The 21,410-nt window shown below is 42.2% G+C and overlaps 3 protein-coding genes across 4 annotated transcripts; 1 reads left to right on the top strand and 2 right to left on the bottom strand.

Annotated features, from left to right (window-relative positions):
- On the bottom strand, positions 1 to 10,288 carry LOC311111253 (ATM interactor-like). The gene is made up of 4 exons (XM_084153967.1): positions 10,019 to 10,288; positions 5,327 to 5,455; positions 4,784 to 4,983; positions 1 to 3,768 (listed from the first exon to the last, which is right to left on the bottom strand). The coding sequence occupies exons 1-4, from the start codon at positions 10,247 to 10,249 to the stop codon at positions 1,989 to 1,991; spliced, it is 2,340 nt and encodes a 779-aa protein (XP_084010093.1). The 5' UTR covers positions 10,250 to 10,288; the 3' UTR covers positions 1 to 1,988.
- A 252-nt stretch (positions 10,289 to 10,540) lies between these two features.
- On the bottom strand, positions 10,541 to 15,026 carry LOC311111176 (centromere protein N-like). 2 transcript variants are annotated; one of them, XM_084153866.1, is made up of 10 exons: positions 14,732 to 14,999; positions 13,874 to 13,919; positions 13,711 to 13,770; positions 13,470 to 13,543; positions 13,142 to 13,315; positions 12,924 to 13,025; positions 12,730 to 12,784; positions 12,481 to 12,590; positions 12,267 to 12,390; positions 10,541 to 10,971 (listed from the first exon to the last, which is right to left on the bottom strand). In XM_084153866.1, the coding sequence occupies exons 1-10, from the start codon at positions 14,906 to 14,908 to the stop codon at positions 10,883 to 10,885; spliced, it is 1,011 nt and encodes a 336-aa protein (XP_084009992.1). In that variant the 5' UTR covers positions 14,909 to 14,999; the 3' UTR covers positions 10,541 to 10,882. The 2 variants fall into 2 exon arrangements, with proteins under 2 accessions (XP_084009992.1, XP_084009993.1); XM_084153867.1 differs by having other exon boundaries at positions 10,542 to 10,971; positions 14,738 to 15,026.
- Positions 15,027 to 15,491: 465 nt separating this feature from the next.
- On the top strand, positions 15,492 to 20,490 carry LOC311111149 (COX assembly mitochondrial protein 2 homolog). The gene is made up of 4 exons (XM_084153837.1): positions 15,492 to 15,830; positions 16,573 to 16,683; positions 19,773 to 19,844; positions 19,978 to 20,490. Exons 2-4 carry the CDS (start codon positions 16,603 to 16,605, stop codon positions 20,059 to 20,061), a joined length of 237 nt encoding a protein of 78 aa, XP_084009963.1. The 5' UTR covers positions 15,492 to 15,830; positions 16,573 to 16,602; the 3' UTR covers positions 20,062 to 20,490.
- The last annotated feature ends 920 nt before the right edge of the window (positions 20,491 to 21,410 follow it).

Raw genomic sequence — 21,410 nt, 5'->3', positions numbered from 1 at the left:
ACAAATTCATATAAAATGAAAAGCTGAAATGTTTTAAGTCAGTAAGTATTCAACGCCTTTGTTATGGCAAGCCTAAATAAGTTCAGGAGTAAAAATGTGCTTAACAAGTCAAATAATAAGTTGCATGGACTCACTCTGTGTGCAATAGTGTTTAACATGATTTTTTTTTTTTTATGACTACATTTACATCATTCTCTGTACCCCCACACACAAAATTATCTGTAAGGTCCCTCAGTTGAGCAGTGAATTTCAAACACAGATTCAACCACAAAGACCAGGGAGGTTTTCCAATGCCTCGCAAAAAAGTGCACCTATTGGTAGATGGGTAAAAAAAAAAAAAAAGCAGATATTGAATCTCTCTTTGAGCATGGTGAAGTTAATTACACTTTGGATGGTGTATCAATACACCCAGTCACTCCAAAGATACAGGCGTCCTTCCTAACCGCACAGGTATTTCACCATGAGGCCAATGGTGACTTTAAAACAGTTAGAGTTTAATGGCTGTGATAGGAGAAAACTGAGGATGGATCAACAACATTGTAGTTACTCCACAATATTAACCTAATTGACAGAGTGAAAAGAAGGAAGCCTGAACAGAATAAAAATATTCCAAAACATTCAAGCATAGTGGTGGCTGCATCATGTTATGGGTATGCTTGTAATCATTAAGGACTGGGGAGTTTTTCAGAATAAAAAAAGAAACGGAATGGAGCTAAGCACAGCCATAATCCTAGAGGAAAACCTGGTTCAGTCTGCTTTCCACCAGACACTGGGAGATGAATTCACCTGTCAGCAGGACAATAACCTAAAGCACAAGGCCAAATCTACACTGGAGTTGCTTACCAAGAAGACAGTGAATGTTCCTGCATGGACTAGTTACAGTTTTGACTTAAATCTACTTGAAAATCTATGGAAAGACCTGAAAAAGGTTGTCTAGCAATGATCAACAACCAATTTGACAGAGCTTGAAGAATTCTGAAAAGAATAATGGACAAATGTTGCACAATCCAGAAAGACTCACAGTTGTAATCGAAGGTGATTCTAACATGTATTGACTCAAGGGGTTGAACACTTATTTAATGAAGATATATTTGTTATATTTTCCATGAATACAATTTTTTTTGTTCCACTTTGACAGAGTATTTTTTGTAGATCGCTGACAACAAAAATGATAATTAAATCAAATTGAATCCCACTTTGTAACAACAAAATGTGCAAAAAGTCAAGGGGTGTGAATACTTTTTGAAGGCACTGTATATGGCGGTGGTGGACATACACAACCACAATGTAATCACAGTGACTAGAGAGTAGCTAGATCCTCATAGTGTTTCTCTACAGTGTTGTATTACTTCAGCACACTGTGCTGCTATACACTTACAGCCAGCTAATGAATAAGTCAAAGACAATGACAGGCTAGTCTGCTAACGCGGTGACCCAGCTTATAGGTGGGTGGCCCTGTAACAATAGGGCAATTCTACAAGACTGCACTTCACAATCACATGTCAACAATGGGAGTGCGGCAACTAACTTAGAATTTCACTAGTACGTTTATGCCACATCAAATCTGCCGGAAGCCATTCAATAGCAATATGATTAAGGAAAGGCTCAACAGGCATTACATACTCTCTTACAGCAAACATTAGTGCTCAAACTTTTAAAACGTTGTAAACGGACTAAATTGGCTTTTCAGACCAAATATATATTTAAGTAGTAAGACATGTGCAAATAAACATGTAAACAAGGATGGGAAATCATATCCATGAACTGATAATAAAGTGCTTTTGAACTAGCAGGGGGGAGATGTCTGGACATGCTATCCTAGACATGCCCCGTAGAATGTTGTAAGACTTCTAAGGCGGCTCACTTCTACACCTAAACCTCCATTAGTAGAGGGACATAGACTGTAGAGGATGATGAGCCCAGGACAGGCCCTCCTGGATGGAAACCAGAAACCCATTGTGTGGGCTGAGAAGGTGGTGGGGGAGTATTCAGCTGTTGGCCTTCTCGGAGTGCTGAAAGAGAGCAAATAGCTCCTCACACGTCTGCGTCTCCACCGAGCTGAAGTGGGACTCCATGTTCCAAGCCATGTCAGCTGACAGGAAGTCATCCATGACTGTCTGGGTCTCGTTGCTGGTCAGGAAGAGGTTTCCGAGGCCCTCAGAAGATGCGTCGGTCACCGTCTGCGTCTCTGTGCTGCTCAAGAGCCTGGCCTGATCGCCCTGGGAGACAGAGGGAAGGATGTTGGAGTTTGGTGTCAGCGGTTGGCGGAGGTCGGTCTGTGTCTCAGTGTCAGAGGACTCTGTGCTCATGGAGAAGCTGGACTGGCGCAGAATGTTGCCCAGGGGCATGTGGCCTCCGGCTTTCAGCAGGAAGTTGAGGTCTGTCTGGGTCTGGGTGTCAAACATCTCCAGTTCCAGGTCGCTGGCCTGGCTCCGGCCCGGCCCCTCACTGTTTCCCAGGCCCTCCAGAAGGAGGAAGTCTGTCTGGGTCTGGATGTCCAGGACCTCCAGGGGTGTGTCGGCCCCCAGCCCGCTCTCCTCCGTCTGAGTCTGGATGTGGGCCGCGTTCAGGAATTCCTCAATGTCAAAGTCGATGCCCGTGTGCTGTTCCTGAACAGAGCCCAGACCTGATCCACAGCCTGTTGAAGAATCCGTCTGCGTCTGGTGACCAGACAGAGAGTGACCCGACAAGATGTTCTCCAGGTCATTGAACAGAGCCAAGGTGGTCTGGGTTTGGTTGTCCGCCATGCTGCCCGACTGGAGATCGTCTGTCTGCATGCCAAAACACATGCCTCCTGCTGACTTGTCGTCGTCATAGAGACCATTACTGGCGCCGGAGAGGGGGTCGTCTACACCGTGGGTTCTGAAGTGTCCGTCTGTCAGTGCCGTCTGTGTGGAGACGCTGAGGGAGTAGCTGTCGAAGAGGTCTGAGCACATGATGGCCTGGTCCATCTGAGCCCTCTCTTCTGACCCAGCCAGGGGGAGGCTGGTCTGGGTCTGCTTGGTGATGTAGGGGGACTGGGATGGGGAGGAATAGGGGCAGGACAGCTGGCTGAGGGTGTGGGTGTCGGTCTGCGCCCCGATGGTGGTGGTGGCTTTGGCCTTAGAGGGAAATGTCTGGGTCTCTACACTGACCGGCAGCAGGACCTGAGCACTCACACTAATATCTGTCTGAGAACACGATGAGACCGATGACTCACCAATGGGGCACACCTCCATCCCCACCCCGTCCCCCAAAGGCATCCTGGACAAGTATGAGATGTCTGTCTGGATGTTGGTGGAGGTACGTCTCCCCCTGACTCCTCCTGGGTCATTGCCAGAGCCCACTGACTCCAGACTCACCTGCACCCCCATGCTGACAGGCCCCAGACTGGAGCGGGAGGCAGGCATGCTGCCCCTGAAGCCCAGGGTCTTAGGGTCCAGGTGGGGCACCATGGACTGGGGCATGAAGTGGAGGGTGCTGAAGGAGCCCTGGCTGTCCACGGCCAGCACCACAGACCTCAGAACCCCGCTCTCTGTGGAGGGGAGGAGGACGGGGAGATGGGCCAGCTGCATCACAGGGAAATTCACCAGTGCCACTTTGGGCTTGGGTAGGAGGAGTTTCTGGAGGTGTTTTGGGGGGTTGTTGTGGCAGACCCTGTCTGAAGGGAGGGAGCCCTCTGAAAGTTCTCTGTCAGTTTTTATGATCTGACACATTAATTCACTGGGCTTGACTTTTTCTGCTCCACTTATCTGTCTCTCCATCTTCCGCTTTTTCACTGGTGGATACCTGCAAACACAGGGCAGAGGAGAGAATATGTCAAGCAGACCAAACAGCAGTAGGTAGTTATAAAGCTTTGACAAATACTAATAAAAGCAAAGTGCAGTGCCAGCATTCTCACTTAATCGCTGTGTTTTCATATTCAAGGTCTGTTCTCAAGCCACGTTGTGCATGCAGGTGTTAGTCCCAACATGATCCGTTATTGAATAATTACATGATGGTTGACTGGATAAACTGCATGACACTTGAAGACTTTGAGCCCCTCTGCCACCATGTGTCCACAATATCTTTAAATCCCCTCCACCAGCATGTCCACCCAAATGTGAGACTTACCTAATAGAAACCCATTTGAATGCCATGTGTAGACTATTGCTTTTAGGAGCACCCACTGACGGTTCATTGACACCACATGGAAGTGACTGCAATATGCAAGGAGGAAGGATAGCCTACCAAGTGAACGTTGGCTCCTTGCACAATGCATGTCTCAATCTGTCCATCTGGCTTGTAAAAATCCTCTGTTTCAGTGTCTAGAACACCTTCCCAATATTGAGTTGCACAGCCTCAATTCGTCGGGGCAAGGTGTCAAAAGCATTCCACAGGGATGTTGGCCCATGTTGATTCCAATGCTTCGCACAGTTGTGTCAAGTTGGCTGGATGTCCTTTGGGTAGTGGACCATTCTTGATACACATGGGAAACTGTTGAGCATGAAAAACCCAGCAACGTTGCAGTTCTTGACACAAACCAGTGTGTCTGGCACCTACCACCATACCCCGTTCAAAAGCACTTAAATATTTTGTGTTGCCCATCACCCTCTGAATGGCACACATACACAATCCATGTCTCAACTGTCTCAAGGCTTACAAATCCTTCTTTAACCTGTCTCCTCCCCTTCATCTACACTGATTGAAGTGGATTTAACAGGTGACATCAATAAGGGATCATAGCTTTCACTTGGATTCACCTGCTCAGTCTATGTCATGGAAAGAGCACGTGTTCCTTATGTTTCGTACACTGAGTGTATACCTGTGTTCTGTAGGGACCTCGTGGCCGGTCCTGTAGATATGTGACAGTAGCGCCGCTCTGCTGGCGTAAGGGCAGCCACATGTGCAGCGGTAGGTCCTCCCACAGTCCTCTATGTGGCGCCTCAGGTCCCACTCTGTGCTGTAGCCGTTGTTGCACTTGGAACACCTGTGCTTCTTCTCTGCATGCATCTTCATAAAGTGCTGGAAAGAACAGAATATGCATAGGGCTATGAGAGGAAGTTACTCGTTACATGAACTGGAAGAAAGCTGTAAAGGAATGTACAATTCCCTTATTCCAATTTCCTAGTTACACTTCAAAAGCCTCTCTATTGAGATATAATTATAAGACACACTTTCCAATCATTTACAATTCCCATCCACCATCAGGATCTCAGGGGAGCTCCAAAGCAGGAAAACCCAGGAGGAAATGTCTGACTCAGTCTTTCAATTCATTAGACAATCCTCATGAGTCTGACTCAGGTGGTTTCAGTCAGGCTCTCTCTGGCATTATACAGATCTTAAACTGACTGTAGTGATGTGGTACCTGTTTAACCAGGGAGAACTGAGAGAAGGGTCTGTTGGGGCCTCGTGGACAGCCCTCTATGGGACAACAGTAGAGCAGCTTCTGGGAGCCCTTCATGTCCTTCCTGATGGTGGGGTTGACAAGACCGTCCTATGGAGAGAGAGGATGAATGATTAGATTGTGATACTATAGGCTTAGGATTTAGTGTAATCTATCAGCACTAAAATATAATGTAGGCTAACCAACCGCATGTAGGAAGGTAGGCCATCAGCACAACTCAAGACCGTTGAGAGCTAAAGGCTAGGCATTAGTTATACTTTAGTTAGTGATGATTTTAGCCTAGGCTCTCTCTCTCTCTCAGAGTACCATTACAATGAAAACTTCCAGCGGATGGACACGCCAATTATCCTTTGTAGAAAAACATGCGAATGGCAAATACACAGACAAAGGTGTTCCAGATGGTAGGTCCACATCTACAGTATCAGTCAAAAGTTTGGACACACCTACTCATTCAAGGGTTTTTCTTTATTTTTACTATTTTCTACATTGTAGAATAATAGTGAAGACATCAAAACTATGAAATAACACATACGGAATCATTCTGTGGTAGCCATGGTGGTTAAGTGTGCCTTGAATTCTAAATAAATCACATACAGTGTCACCAGCAAAGCACCCCCACACCATAACACCTCCACGCTTTACAGTGGGAACTATACATGCGGAGATCATCCGTTCACCCACACCACGTCTCACAAAGACACGGCGGTTGGAACCAAAAATCACCAATTTGGACTCAAGACCAAAGGACACATTTCCACCGGTCTAACGTCCATTGTTCGTGTTTCTTGGCCCAAGCAGGTCTCTTATTAGTGTCCTTTAGTAGTGGTTTCTTTGCAGCAATTCAACCATGAAGGCCTGATTCACACAGTCCCTTCTGAACAGTTGATGTTGAGATGTGTCTGTGACTTGAACTCTATTTTGATTTGTTTAACACTTTTTTGGTTACTACATGATTCCATGTGTTATTTCATAGTTTTGATGTCTTCACTATTATTCTACAATGTAAAAAATTGTAAAAATAAAGAAAAACCCTTGAATGAGTAGGTGTGTCCAAACTTTTGATTGGTAGTGTATATGACTTTAAAGAGGTTCAGATTAAAGTAATTAGCTTAACAGCACATTGAGCTTGTGCTTTCCACAGTGTGTGCTTCGTCACTCCACACTCCTGGCAGTCTCCAGATAGCCGTGCCGAAGCAGCTGTCAGCAGCACATTGCATTAATTCAATGAACAACAGCATGATGCTTATGTAAGAGTACAGCACTGACATAGAGCTTGGTAGGCCTCACAGGCCACCGATAGACCTCAGCATCGACCCCTGTGTATTTCTAACCATCATTATTAGCATTGCAGTATTTCCCTGCCCAAGGTCACCTAGTAGGCTACATCTACTGTGTCATTGGTACAGTACTTATAAAAAGAGACATTTTGATGTAAGTTAGGCTAATATACATAAACATCATGCATAGTGCTAAAATGATCTGTCTTCACAGTGAACATAGACACAGTTTCTTATACTATTGTACAGGCGATGTCAGAGGCATACAGTTCTGCATAGGCGTCTTGCAGCAGCAGATGGACTAACTGGCGTCTTGCAGCAGCATTCAGACTGTCTGTTCTAGGCCAGAGCACAGTCCCTGAGCTGCTCTCCATGACACTATTATGTCCCTTCCCTGCAGACAGACCAGGCACAGTGCATTGACAGACGGTGATACAGGCAGGCAGGGCAGAGATAGCTTTGTTTCTGTCTGCTACAAGACAGCTTGGGTAGGGTCTGCTGGGCAGCACCGCAGCTAGGAAATGCAAACTGAAAATATGTCAGTGTGCTACATCAAGGAGTCAGGTCATCAAAAGTATTTAACTTGCGAGTTTAACATGTTGAGTGACTCACTAACACCCTCCACACAGCCATTACACAGGAAGTGTGACTAGTCTACACTACAGCCTGCCTAGTACAGTGCATAGGCTAATATTTGAGTGTGCGTTGTAATGTTCAGAAGTGTGTGAAATTAAATTGATTGTTGTGTTACAGCAGTTGGCCAGCAAATGTGATATGGCAGTTCAGCAGAGCTAAGGCACAGTGAGTGTCCAGCGACAACAGTGTTATAACCCAAATCATATCTCTTTCTGCGTTGAGGAATAAAAAAGAACATGCCTGACCAGTGTGTGAGTAACAGCGGAGGGACAGAAAGCAGCCTGTGCTGTCCTGCCCTGATGACTCCGGTAGGGTAGTGTCTATTTGACTCCGGTACATTTAGTGTCTATTTATGAAGGTATCTTCTGGCCGGGGGAGTTTTGTTAAGAGCCCAGACACTCATTCTGAATGTTAACACGCATCGCTTCCGATACGGTTTTGGAAACATAAGTAACATATCTTTCATATCAGTGAGAAATCATTTTCAAAAAACAAAAACGGTTAAATTACTACACACCTTTAAATGGTTAGTGTTCCCACACGGCCATATCTCCATGTTACAGTGCCTGTTTACGGAAGACAGGCGACCACCTGTGCTAACTAGCTATCTAGCGTGCTCGAACACCTGTGTGTAAGCGTAACTGGGGAGGAAGTGTAGAGGAAGTGTAGTTCGTCACTGGAGGCACACAGACGTATGGATCTGTGCAAACCTGCTATAGTAAATGTATTTTATTGAAAGATTATTTCTCATTCATATGAAAGATAAGTTCCATATGTTTTGAAAACAAGTGATGATTATTGACGTTTCTAAACGTTAAAACAGAGCGTCGGGATTGTAGTCACATGGTCCCACCGGTAAGCGGTGCTTATAGCTGAGAACCTTGGTGATAAGGCAGAATGCCTTGGGTTCTCGAAAGCAAGGGTAGCGTTACCTCTACTGTCAGTCCTTCCACACAGTCATGGACATCTAAGACTATGCTCACTCCACACCATTTTGTTCAGATTGACATTGTGTTTCCTTCATGAACTGCTGCACCATGCATTTTCTCCTCCATCTCTCATTCTCCTGCATTAGGCCCATTTGAATTGGTTCAGTATTGAGAACAGTTAGTACTTATGTGGGGAAATGAGGAGCATGAAGTGCTTTTCAGACCTAATTCAAATTCAAACATTCACCTTTTCTTTTCTTACAAAGAGCTCAGTCTGTAGCAAGACAAAAGACAGCTAGATCCCAGCAGAGAACAGCATTCATTTGGGGGAAACTGGAATCACTAGGACTCCCACGGGGGCAGCAAGACTTGGCGAGGACATTGCATACATTTCTGTTCAAGAGGAGGACCTTTGTCTACAAGACTTTCCCTTACTATAGTCAATATTCATATTTAGGCTAAAGACAGTGTGACATTAGCGGTTAGTTGTATGATGAGACTGATTTCATTGCACATCTAGGCTTAGGCCATCTTCTTCAGCCATTTAAACATTAATTCACTAAAAGTTATTTTAATTGCTCGAATTTCCAGACACTTCTGTCAATAATACGACACAAAATTAGGCTATGCGGGCATGGAGACAAGTATGTTTACATGCACACTAATAATTCGATATTAAACTGATTATGGCAGAAGGCCGAGTAAGTCATTAATCATGTAAACACCTTACTCTGTTTATCTTAATCGGCGTAAGGTCTTAATCGAAGTAAACATACGCTGATTAAAACACCTGGTTTTCTAAGCAATCTTCGAATTAAGGCATGAAAACGGTTTAATCCGCGTTCCAGCGGTGTATTTGATCTGCGCATGTGCCAGCACCCCTAGCGCAAACCTACCTCATGCGTTGGTGAAGCGAGTTAGGAAGATCTTAAAGTATGCATCTTTTCACATACAAACGTTATATGTCCTAACTCAGAATCAAATAGTATTCGTTAAAATAACATGGTCAATGTGGTAAACGTTTATTTTGATTGTCGATTTTCTGCATTTATCAAAAGTCCCATCAAAATCAAATAATGTTATTTGTCACATGCACCTAATACAACAGATGTACACTTTACCGTGAAATGCTTACTTACAAGCCCTTAACCAACAATGCAGTTAAGGAAATAGAGTTAAGAAAATATTTACTAAATAAACGAAAGTTAAAAAAATAAAAAATAAAAGTTACAATAAAATAACAATAATGAGACATACAGGTTGTACCGGTACCGAGTCAATGTGCGGGGGTACAGTAATTTCAGATGTCCATGTAAACAGGATTATTAGTGAAATCGACGTTGTTCTTACAAAGCATGTAAACGTTTTAAACGAACTATTATATTAATCTGACTATCCACAATAATCGTATTATTGTGCACATCTAACCGTGTGGGTTTGAACAGAGAATATATTTGTATGTCAGACATGTAAAGGCAGTACAAGAAAGCTAGTTAATTTAACAGCCAGGATAATCAGTCTCATACAGCTATGATCCTAGCCTAGGATGATTGAAACATTGCTTAAAGCATTGTAACACAATAGTTACAAAGTAACGTTATCCGCAATATAGTTATAGGTAGACAACTTCAATGTACTGGCCTCAAACAGTGCACGATGACTTGTCGTTTTTCCAATAAGCATGCCGCTAAATAGCTAGCGCAACTAGTTAGCGATCCTAGTATCATGAATTGAAAAATAGAAAGACTACGTATTGAAATACATCAGTAGCCCCTTAGGTTAGCTTGCAAAGAGGCTAACAAGCTAGCTACCTTTACTCTGTGGGACTTCACCAGATGCATGTTCAGGGCTGGCGTGTTCGGTAGAATCTTGCCACATCCTTCCACGGTGCAGAGGATATTGGTCCGCACTTCTTTGGTGAGCTCCATGATAGACGGTTTGATAATCTCCCGCGTCTGTGCGGGGTGCTCTTCGATGCATTTTTGACTGCCCATGGAAGCGTTATCGTTTCGGTTTGCTTTCCCCGACGCAGAGGCAGCCATGTTTCTGTTGACAAGTTACCAATCCAAACGCTCCTCAAGCAGCAGAAACGCTGCTGCAAACAAGCCAGGAAAAATGGTCCGGAAAATACAAGGACGCGTCCACTTCCGACGCGTCGACTTCCTGGAGACCTTTCGTAGCAACAGACAGCCACTCCCACACAAGCGTCCTGGCAACATCAGAGGGGTGGCAAGTGGCAATATTGTAGCTACTTCTATGATACATTACATGTGCAAAAATGTAAACAAGCCACCCATGACCCTTTGCTGTACACTACTCAAGTAACACAAAGTAAATTAATCCAATAACATTTATTAGAGTACAGATTGTAGTATATGAATTGAGAAACAATAACGATTATTCTTATGGGGGAAGAATTGAGTTTGAAACTGCGAAATGCAGAACTGCACTCTAAATTCATCAACATAATTGCAGAAAATGTTTTTTTGTTCATACAAAATAAGTGAAACAAATTACATTAAATAAAACAAAATAAAACAGATTACATCTGTCAATTTATTTAATCTGAAACAGAGTGCATGGGGTAAACAAGGTGTTCTAAAAAAATTATGTTAAACCACATACAATGTTAACACATTCAATACAAATATACACTACTTAGAGTTGAACTTGATTTAAACTCCTTTGTCTGTGATAAAAAAATTGTTTCTCCCTTTCTGTGTGATGGATGAGAGAAGAGGGGTGACTGGGGTTGACGCCATACCTGTCAAACACAAGCACAAGCAATTACTGAGGGGATTCGTTTTTGCCAGCCCTGTTCACGGGGTAGGCTGAGTTTGCACAGGGTTAAAAGTGATTGCATTCATTTTTTTTAACTGGGCAGCATGAGCCGGGTTCCCTGCATGAAACAAAAGTGATGTAACACGTGGAGTAATGAGTTAGGATTTCATGTTCACATGCAAAAGTGTTTGCTATTGATAAAAACACATAAATCACTATCTACCTTTGCAAAGAACGCTAGTTTGAAAATGTCTGAATGATCCATCATGCTGCCATGTTGACAATTTGACCAGGTTGCACATATTACTGTTCGATTATTAAACTATTACAGACTACAAAGGGAAGCACAGCCGCGAGCTGCCCAGTGACACAAGACTTCCAGACGAGCTAAACCACTTCTATGCTCGCTTCGAGGCAAGCAACACTGAAGCATACATGAGAGCACCAGCTGTTCCGGATGACTATGTGATCTATGTTTTCTCAACACTTTTTTGTTGTTTTATTCTACTTTTTTATAAAAAATAAATGCACTGTTGGTTAAGGGCTGTAAGTAAGCATTTCACTGTAATATCTGCACCTGTTGTATTCGGTGCATGTGGCAAATAAAATTTGATTTGATTTGAGCAGGGTGTTCCGCCCTCACCGGTTTTAGCCGGTCATGTGACTGGCCATAGCCTAGTTCACCCCGGTTCAGTCTAATCGAATCCACTCACTTAATAGCAGACCCTCCGAATCAAATAGTCTTTGGATGAAAAGCATCAAACAACTCAGCACATCTGTCTGGAGAATGAGATGGACACAGTGAAAGTATGTCATGGTTCCTCTGCCCCCTTGTGGCCATGGACATAATTGAATAAAGAAGTGGAGCTACATATGAGCAGTTAACTAACTAAAACTGGCTTTGTGGTCCTCTGTAGCTCAATTGGTAGAGCATGGTGCTTGTAACGCCAGGGTTGTGGGTTCGATCCCCGGGACCACCCATACGTAAACATGTATGCGCACATGACTGTAAGTCGCTTTGGATAAAAGTGTCTGCTAAATGGCATATTATTATTATTATTATAAAACCACATCAAATAAAACGTTCTAATGCTGAGCATTCACCTGGAAGACTTGACTTCTCAACCTGAGGGTATGGAACAGACTGCAGAGAGAGAGAGCTATTGTTCATCATTTGGTGTTTCTGCAGCTCTAACTAGAAGATGTGGCTCTTCCATATTGACAGAGATGAAAGGGGATATTAAACAAAGCCCAGCCCCAGACATATAGATACTGTACCTGAGGACACACAGTGCCTGAGTGACTCTAGGAGGTTGGTGCTGGCAAACTCCACCACTCCTCTGAAGGGCTCTTCTCTGCCTGTCAACATCTTGTTAGAGTTATCTCGGAACTTGGTCTCCAGCTAAGAGAGCAGAATACATTGTCACGCACAGCACAGCAGGCACATGAGAAGAAAGCTTTTCGTAAACAACCATAGTTCAACTTCTTGCACCTTGTAGACAGCTTTTTGCAGTTGAGGCAGTGTCCCATCGCCGAAGGCCTCACAGGCCATCTGAAGTCGGTTCTCTGTATTCTCAGCCTGTTCTTTCTCTATATTGGGGTCTAATATGAGAAAATAGAATGTCAGTGAAACATAAACTAAGTCAATATTCTATTGATATCTAATTAGTTGTGGTTGTCACCATGATTATGTTCATGTATACATTACAATTGTATTTTATAAGCAGACAACAAAACATACTTCTAGGGACAGGATTCTTTTCCTGGAGAGGTTTTGGATGTTTGGTGGGGAACACCTACGAATGAAGGAAGAGGTGCAGAACACAGAATCTCGTTAGTTAGTTCTATAGGCTTTCCTTGTTAGCAGTAAGCAGTGGGATGGTCATGATAAAGGCTTTTATATGGCCCGTGTCCCTTCACAGCGCCAAGGCCTACCTGTTGGTACTGCCTCATCAGTAGATCTCTGATGGCGGTGAGGTTCCGTCCACTGAGTTGAGCATCCTTTATAGAGCCATATCTGGTGGCCAGAACCAAGGCCTGTAGGACAGAACTCAGTCTGTTAAACAGGCGATACAGACCATAGAAACAGATTTCAAAGCATTGCAATATGACGTTATGAATCCCCTCGGGGGCAATTCAGAAAGCATCCTTGCCTGGTTTAAAAGAGGCTTATGCTTCGAAGTTAAGCCGGTCACAAAGACATAAGGGGTCTGAAGATGGTGGACAACGTATGTGGGTTTAAGGTGGTTAGGCTTTGTGAAGTTGTCCCCCCAGGCAATACGTATCCATATGGCCTCATCTGTGTGTTTCTTTATTTTAATAGACACCTTTGAAGGAAAGACAAATACAGGCATTGACTAAGAGATGGCACACGCAAGCACAGCAATTGAGGGACATTACAAGCCAATGTCCATTTTAAGGAATGTTAGTTAGTTTTCTGTCTTTTCTACCAAGCATATAAAAACTGGAAAACATACATACATGGCTGATGAGCTCTGTGAGGTTGGCCTTGAATTGTTCTTTGAACTGTGTCAGCTCAATGGATGGTGCATCCTCTGTGAAGAAAAATATAATGAAATGAACAGTAGTGCTGATTAGGCTACCTCTAATACCTTGGAACTCTAATATTGATTAGGGTACATTTTTAAATGGCAACTTTGTGAGTGTCAGTAAAAGCACCAGATACTAAATGTACAGCAAGGTATTAGAGACTTTCATTTACCCTCTGCATCAAGGAGCTGGAAGCCATGCCACATTCCCTGGTTCGGATTCTCAATGATATCTGGAAAGCATTGGTGAAATGTATTATCTATTACTGACAACTAAGTAGACCATTAGCTACTGAGGGGTAAATTAGTTAATTCACGCTGTCAGATAACACTTACAGATCATTTCAAGTTCTGTGATGTGTTTCACTGTCAAGCCCTTCTCCTGGGAAACATAAAAGTAGAATGTATCAGAAAGGTTGATTGTATAACAACAAAAAATGTCCCAATATGATAGGCATGATTAAACTTAGCACACGATGAACTGTTAAGGAGAGTTAGATTAAACTAACAAGCAGTGGTGTAAAGTACTTAAGTAGAAATACTTTAAAGTACTACTTAAGTCGTTTTTGGGGTATCTGTACTTTACTATTTATATTTTTGACAACTTTTACATTTCCTTCACTACATTCCTAAAGAAAATAATGTACTTTTTACTCCATACATTTTCGCTGACACCCAAAAGTACTAGTTACATTTTGAATGCTTAGCAGGACAGGAAGATGGTCTAATTCACGCACTTATCAAGAGAACCTCCCTGTCATCTCTACTGCCTCTGATCTGACGGACTCACTAAACACAAGTGCTTCCTTTGTAAATGATGTCTGAGTGTTGGAGTATCCCCTGGCTATCCATAAATAACAAAAACAAGAAAATGGTGCCGTCTGGTTTGCTTAATATAAGGAATTTGAAATTATGTATATTTACTTTTGATACTTAAGTATATTTTAGCAATTACATTTATTTTTGATACTTAAGTATATTTAAAACCAAATACTTTTAGACTTTTACTTTTCAAGTAGTATTTTACTGGATGACTTTCACTTTTATTTGAGTCATTTTCTATTAAGGTATCTTTACTTTTACTCAAGTATGACAATAGGGTACTTTTTCCACTACTGCTAACAAGTTAGCTAAAGAGAACATCACATCATTAGAAAGCTAGTTAGATAGATAACTAAATAGTTAAGTACCTACATCTACCTCACAGAGAGCCAGTAGATGTTCCGTCAACACCCATTTTGGTTGTGTGAAGTCCAGCGAATGCAGGTCCTCCCTTGATAGATGAGCCCACTTGCTAAGCATTGTCTGGAGCATTTGAGAAGGGATTCGTCGTATTAGACGTTGTAATATACGCTTTGTAGAGTCATCCATGCTTAAAATATATGCTTTAACAAATACAACTCTTAAAACGCATTAGCAAGCTAACAACAGACACACAAATCCAAAAAAACCGCCGAACAAGAGTCAACCTATCGGAATCATTTAGTGTGTCAGACTTCCTGTTTCGTCATTTCCTCTTAAAATAACGTTTTCCATATATTCACATGCTTTAGAGATGTTTAGAGGTTATTAAATGGGGTTTAAGATCGGCCTAAATTAAATCAAAAACGTTCAAAACAAAATAAATAGAAACTAAGATCTGGGATTTTGTAAATGTATTGTCTTTCCACTGCCCGATGCGATGGCGCCGTCTGCTGGAGCGGCATAGATGCACAGTGTTTAGGATTAATTACATATAATGATGTAGCTATGATGCATACGTTGAGATATGTAAATAAAATGTGTTTTATGTTCCAGTTGTGCAATGACTGGATTTATTTGCTGTGTGCACGTTGAGGGAGTACCCGCCCACATGTAATCAACAATTAATGTGATTGGACCACCATCCAACGGGAGCAAGTGTTGATTTGCTGCTGTAATGTCAATCAGGTTATCATTTCCCACAGAGTGTACTGTCTTTGCTGTTACGATAGGGTGAGATAAGTGTAGCTAGCTAGCGTGCTATCAGAATGTCCTCCCTTTATCAATAAATAACTAGGTTTACAATTGAATGCTATGTCTGAAATGTTAAACACATTTTCAAAGATTTGTACTGTAGCTAGCTAGATGTAAATACATCGACAGTAACCTGGCAGTAATAGGAGTTAAACAAGGGGTTGAAATAACGTTACATTTGCCCTTAAGTGGTATATCTCGCTAGCCATTGGCAGCTAGCTACATTTGGTCAACTTGCTATCAACGATATATTCTACTCCTGGAAGATTGATATCCTAATGATATCCCAACTGAACTGGTAATATCTTTATTCAACTAGCTACCTTATTCTATTCACAGCTTTTAAGGTAATTCCAGTCTATTTTGGTAGCTACTGTACTAGCTACCAGTGTGTGAGTTGTACTGTAGCTAGAACAGTCTGTATCTAACTAGCTAGTATCATTCAATTTAACCATTTTTGTTTCCTTGGCCCCTTTGCCGCAAACACATTTTAGTCTATTTCAACCGAATATGTAACAAAGTCCATCTCTAAACAACCACAACTTTATGACTGTTAACAACAACGCTGCCAACTACTAGCCTATTTGTTAAAGTAGAGGCTGAAATACCATTTTATTTTTTGTCATTTTAGCAGACGCTCTTATCCAGAGCGACTTACAGTTAGTGAGTGCATACATTTTGGCAATCACAGATTTGAGATTCATCTGGATGAAAGGATGGGCTCTTATGACAATAGCCACTCCTCATTGTGCCTGGTACTCTGTCTGTCCTTCATACACCCACACAGGCAATACTATCCATGTCTTTACCTGGGCTTGTATTAGTTTTAAACTGCCCACCTGTGTTTTACACCTGTCTTCTCTCTCATTACAGGTAAGTGTAAACAGAAAACGGATCATCAACATGAGTTTGCAGGATGGAGAGGGACTGGGTGGATGGAGTATCCTTAGAGTAGACACTCATTACAGAAACCCAAATAGTAATTTTAAGCATACATTGTAGTCACAAACATGGTTTGTATTGTTTGTTTGTCTTTCCAGTATTGTTTGAGTGGTAAGCCCTAACTCAGAATGCACCCTGATCTGTCGCCTCACCTGCACACGGACGAGTGCAACATACTGATAAACCTGCTGAAGCAGTGCCACATGGAGGTAAGATATTGTATACTTACCTGAGAACCATAGACTGGGTCATTCCATGTCATTTCAGCAAGCCATGACACCCACCGTCTCAGATAGTTCTGAAATTGCTTCTGTAGTTAGAATCAGATACGATTAGCATTCCTGAAACATTATTTTGTTGAAATTTAATTTGATCTCTGAGAAATTAAGCTAATTGATTGCTCCTAAATAGGCCCTTTTAATTTATAGGATTCACATAATATTCAACAAATATAGTACCCAACATCCAATTTGGATCAAACTTCTCCTACCATTGCTTAAGGCATAAGGAATCCAAGAAAGTGGTCAAAAGCCACCCACGGACCCACCACACCCCAGGCCAACCCCACCCCAACAACCAGTATACACTATCAGATTTCTGTGTCTCACAAGTAGTATGGAGCTGTGGCTTGGAGTATTGCTACTTCACCCTTTGTATTGTATTCCCTGTGAATTTGGTGATAGTTTTTCCCCGTTTAGAGAAGTTATCCATTGAAGTCGCTTGCATTATTTAGCATAAATTCGTGTCAAAGTACCAGGTTTTGCCCACTAGATGCCGCTGTTCCTGCTACTGCCACCACACCCTTTTATCCGTTTTTGCTGGTCTCTTGTGGTTCTAATCAAAGGCCCAGTGCAGTCAAAGATGTGATTTTCCTGTGTTTTATATATATTTCCACACTGAGGTTGGAATAATACTGTGAAATTGTGAAACAAATGATAATGCCCTTTTAGTGTAAGAGCTGTTTGAAAAGACCGCCTGATATTTCAGCTTGTTTTGGTGGGATGGAGTTTTAAGAAAGAGTTCCAAACCTCTCTGCCAATAACAGCTAGTTTTCCCCTCCCCACTCAGACCACTCCCAGACAATCCTAGCTAAATTCTGGCTTGAGAAAGTGCTCTTTGCTAAGAAGCTATTTTTGTTTCATTTTGACCATTTGAATGGAAAACAACCACAGTAAGGTACTTAATTGGTACCCAGAAATTATTTGATATTGATATAAAAACAGCTGCATTGGACCTTTAAATGGATCACAACATTTTCTTTAGAATTTAGGGTTGAAAACCAATAGCTTTTGCTCATGGTAGGGGAGGGAGGGATGTAGCTCAGTTGGTAGAGCATGGCGTTTGCAACGCCAAGGTTGTGGGTTCGATTCCCACGGGTGGCCAGTATGAAAAATAAGAAAATAATGTATGCACTAACTGTAAGTCGCTCTGGATAAGAGCGTCTGCTAAATGACTAAAATGTAATGTAAATGTAAAATGTGTTTGGGTAAACCACTATACAGTGTGTGTTTGGGACTTTTACCATTGAAGACCATGAGACCATAACATTTAAACAATTAGATCTGCTGTAGCCTAATGGTTTGCTTGTTCTCCAGGAATGGTCTAACTAACCCAGACCTTTTTTGAAGGGAATAAATCACACACAGAGGGGCCGTTTCCTGGACACAAATTAAGCCTAAGAGAAGGACAAACGGAATTGCTTTCATGGAGGACTGGCTTGAATTGTGAGGATGACCATACAATTTATTTTCAACATGAGCAAAATATATTGGTTTTCTACCCAAAGTTGCAAAGAACATGTTGTGATCGATTTAATAAACACATGAGACCAGCAAAATGGATAAAAGGGTGTGGTGACAGTAGCAGGAACAGCGGCATCTAGTGGGCAAAAGCTGGTATTTTCACACTAATTTATGTTAAATAATGCAAGCGACTTCAATGGCTAATTTCTCTGAATGAGGAAAAAAAAAACATTACAGGGAATACATTACAAAGGTTGAAGAAGCAATACTCCAAGCATCAGCTCCATACTACTTGTCAGACATAGAGAACTGATACTGTATACTGGTTGTTGGGGTGGAATTGACGTGGGGGGTCCGTGGGTGTCTTTTGATAATGGTATTGGATTTCTCATGTCTTACTCATTGCTAGGAAGAGTTATGGTCCAAATCGGATGTTAGGTACTATACTGAACAAAAATATAAACACAACATGCAACAATTTCATTGATTTTACTGAGTTACAGTTCATAATTTATAAGGAAATCATTCAATTGAAATAAATTCATTAGGCCCTAATCTATGGATTTCACATGAATGGGCAGGGGCACAGCCATGGGTGGGCCTGGGAGGGCATAGGCCCTCCCACTGGGGAGCCAGGACCAGCCAATCAGAATGAGTTTTTCACCACAAAAGGGCTTTATTACAGACAGAAATACTTATCCGTTTCATCAGCTGTCCGGGTGGCTGGTCTCAGACGATGCCGCAGGTCAAGAAGCCGGATGTGGAGGTCCTGGGCTGGCATGGTTACACGTGGTCTGCGGTTGTGAGGCTGGTTGGAAGTACTGCCAAATTCTCTAAAACGACATTGGAAGCGGCTTATGGTAGAGAAATGAACATTACATTCTCTGGCAACAGCTTTGGTGGACATTCCTGCACTCAGCATGCCAATTGCACACACCCTCAAAACTTGACATCTATGGCATTGTGTTGTGTGACAAAACTGCACATTTTAGAGTGGCCTTTTATTGTCCCCAGCACAAGGTGCACCTGTGTAATGATCATGCCGTTTAATCAGCTTCTTGAAATGCCACACCTGTCAGGTGGATGGATTATCTTGGCAAAGGAGCAAAACACATTTCTGTGATCTTTTATTTCACCTCATGAAACATGGGACCAACACTTTACATGTTGCGTGTATATTTTTGTTCAGTATACATTTACTGAAGAATATATTAATCCTATAAATTAAAATGGCCAATTAGGGTGGAATCAATTAGCTTAATTTCTCAGAGATCAAATTATATTTAAACAAAGTCATGTTTCAGGAGTGCTAATCTAACCTGTTTCTAACTACAGAAACGACTTCAGAACAATCTGAGATGGTGGGTGTCAATCCTCTTTCTTGTGCTTTTTGAGGTGGAATTTCTCAACTGCGTCTAAGAACATGTCTCACATAGACCTCCATCTGAAAGATCTACTGTATTGCTCTACACTGTAGCTGTTCTGAACTAATGTGTAGGAGCAGTCAAGTATAGCTACACTCTTATCTGTCAAAAACATTAATGTCTCATCCTCAGCACAATGTCAAGAAGTTCTTTGGCCATTGCAATGATATGGACCGTGCCATGAGGGCTTGTTTGAAGGACGAGGTGAGGACTACCAGCAATTTGGTTTTAATTCAAAAGGGATGCCTCACCAGATGACTACTATTGTCATATTTCATTGATGGGAGCACTTTGGTATTTTCGACAATGTGTGTGTGTTTCTCTTTCTGATCAACAGCGAATTGCAAAGAGGGAGACAAGCAAACAGCATGCTAAAGAGATGAGACAGAGGCTGAAAGACGGCCCTAAGGAGGACTTCTGAGTTGCAGAACTGGCTGAGCCAATGCTCCAGGAAGGGGCACAGGGACTGGGTATTGGATGACTGGGGACTTACGGGGGCCTACCAATGGAAGCCTACCTTACTGCCTGGACATCTGGCCACAAGAGATCTCTCATAATGTCAGTTTCAGTATGTGTGTTGAATAGTGTTGGGTGGGGTGGATTGTCATAGACAGTGGTGGATGATGGAGAGAGAAAGGGTCCTGTGATCATTTCGCTACTCAGTGTTCAGAGCTCATATGGGGGGTCTGTTTCGAGGACTGCTACCCCATCCCCATGCAATCATGGTTGATTGCATATTGAAAGTGGTTAACAAAATAATTGTTTTAAATTGTCTGCGTTTCTGTCTGGGGGATGACAATGTAGAATGAACACTGTATTCCTATTGAATAAAGTGTACCAAAACACAGAATTGCCTTGATGTTATTTTCATATGGGTAGTCAACAGATGCTTTACTTATAGGTGAAAGCTCCAAGCTCACAGGACATTTCATTCATTTACAAATGTATCAGTGTCATACTCACAGTCTTATTCACCCAAGTCCTCAACGGACGCTTAAGAGGGTTGTTCATATCCAGCTTCCATTCAGCCTGAACAATCTACTGCATGTGTTATCACAGTAAATAAGGCCTTTTCAAAGCAGGCCGTTTTGACTCACCTGAGGGCTATTCTCTGCTGTGGTCGATTGTTATTGGTCTGGCACTTCAGTCAAACGAACAGTCTGGCTCCCACCCAGTGTGTGTGTGTGTGTGTCCGAACACAGAGGGGAAGCATCTGGACATCCATAAGCTCAGTGGATCTTCCAGAGAAACATACTACAATGACCATCTATACAGCAGTTAGCACTAGGAATACCATGCACTTTGTAAATGTTAATTGATCATTAGATCTTAATTATGCATAATTAAATGCTACAGAGACAAAGCCATGGTTGGTATTGCCTAAATGTTGAATGAATGCCACTAGGTAATTGTGTGGAACATTGTAATATTTCATTCAGAGCAAACATCCACCCCTGCTCTTCCTGTCTGGATGACTCACAGCGGTTTAGCATTAGGCCCCCAGTCATTTCTGGAAAGCAGAGTGACTGAAAAAAATGCTGAAGAGGGTTATACGTGAGAGTGCCATAGAGGAGTAACCCATTCATGTTTATTTTATGTGGTGTGTTTCAATGGAGAGGAGTCTAAGGACAGATGGATGCTCTTTTAGTTTTGCCTACAATATATTTATCTGAGCCAAATTATGTGTGCTTTTATCCAAACAAGGACATTGATACTATACAAATTCAGCAAACAAAAAGCAAGTAAGTAGGACATGATGACAAAACTGTT

Source organism: Coregonus lavaretus (assembly GCF_964263955.1).
Source record: "Coregonus lavaretus genome assembly, chromosome: 37".
NCBI lineage: Eukaryota > Metazoa > Chordata > Actinopteri > Salmoniformes > Salmonidae > Coregonus > Coregonus lavaretus.
Note: the sequence above shows the minus strand (reverse complement) of the source record. Positions and strands in the feature narration are given on the sequence as shown.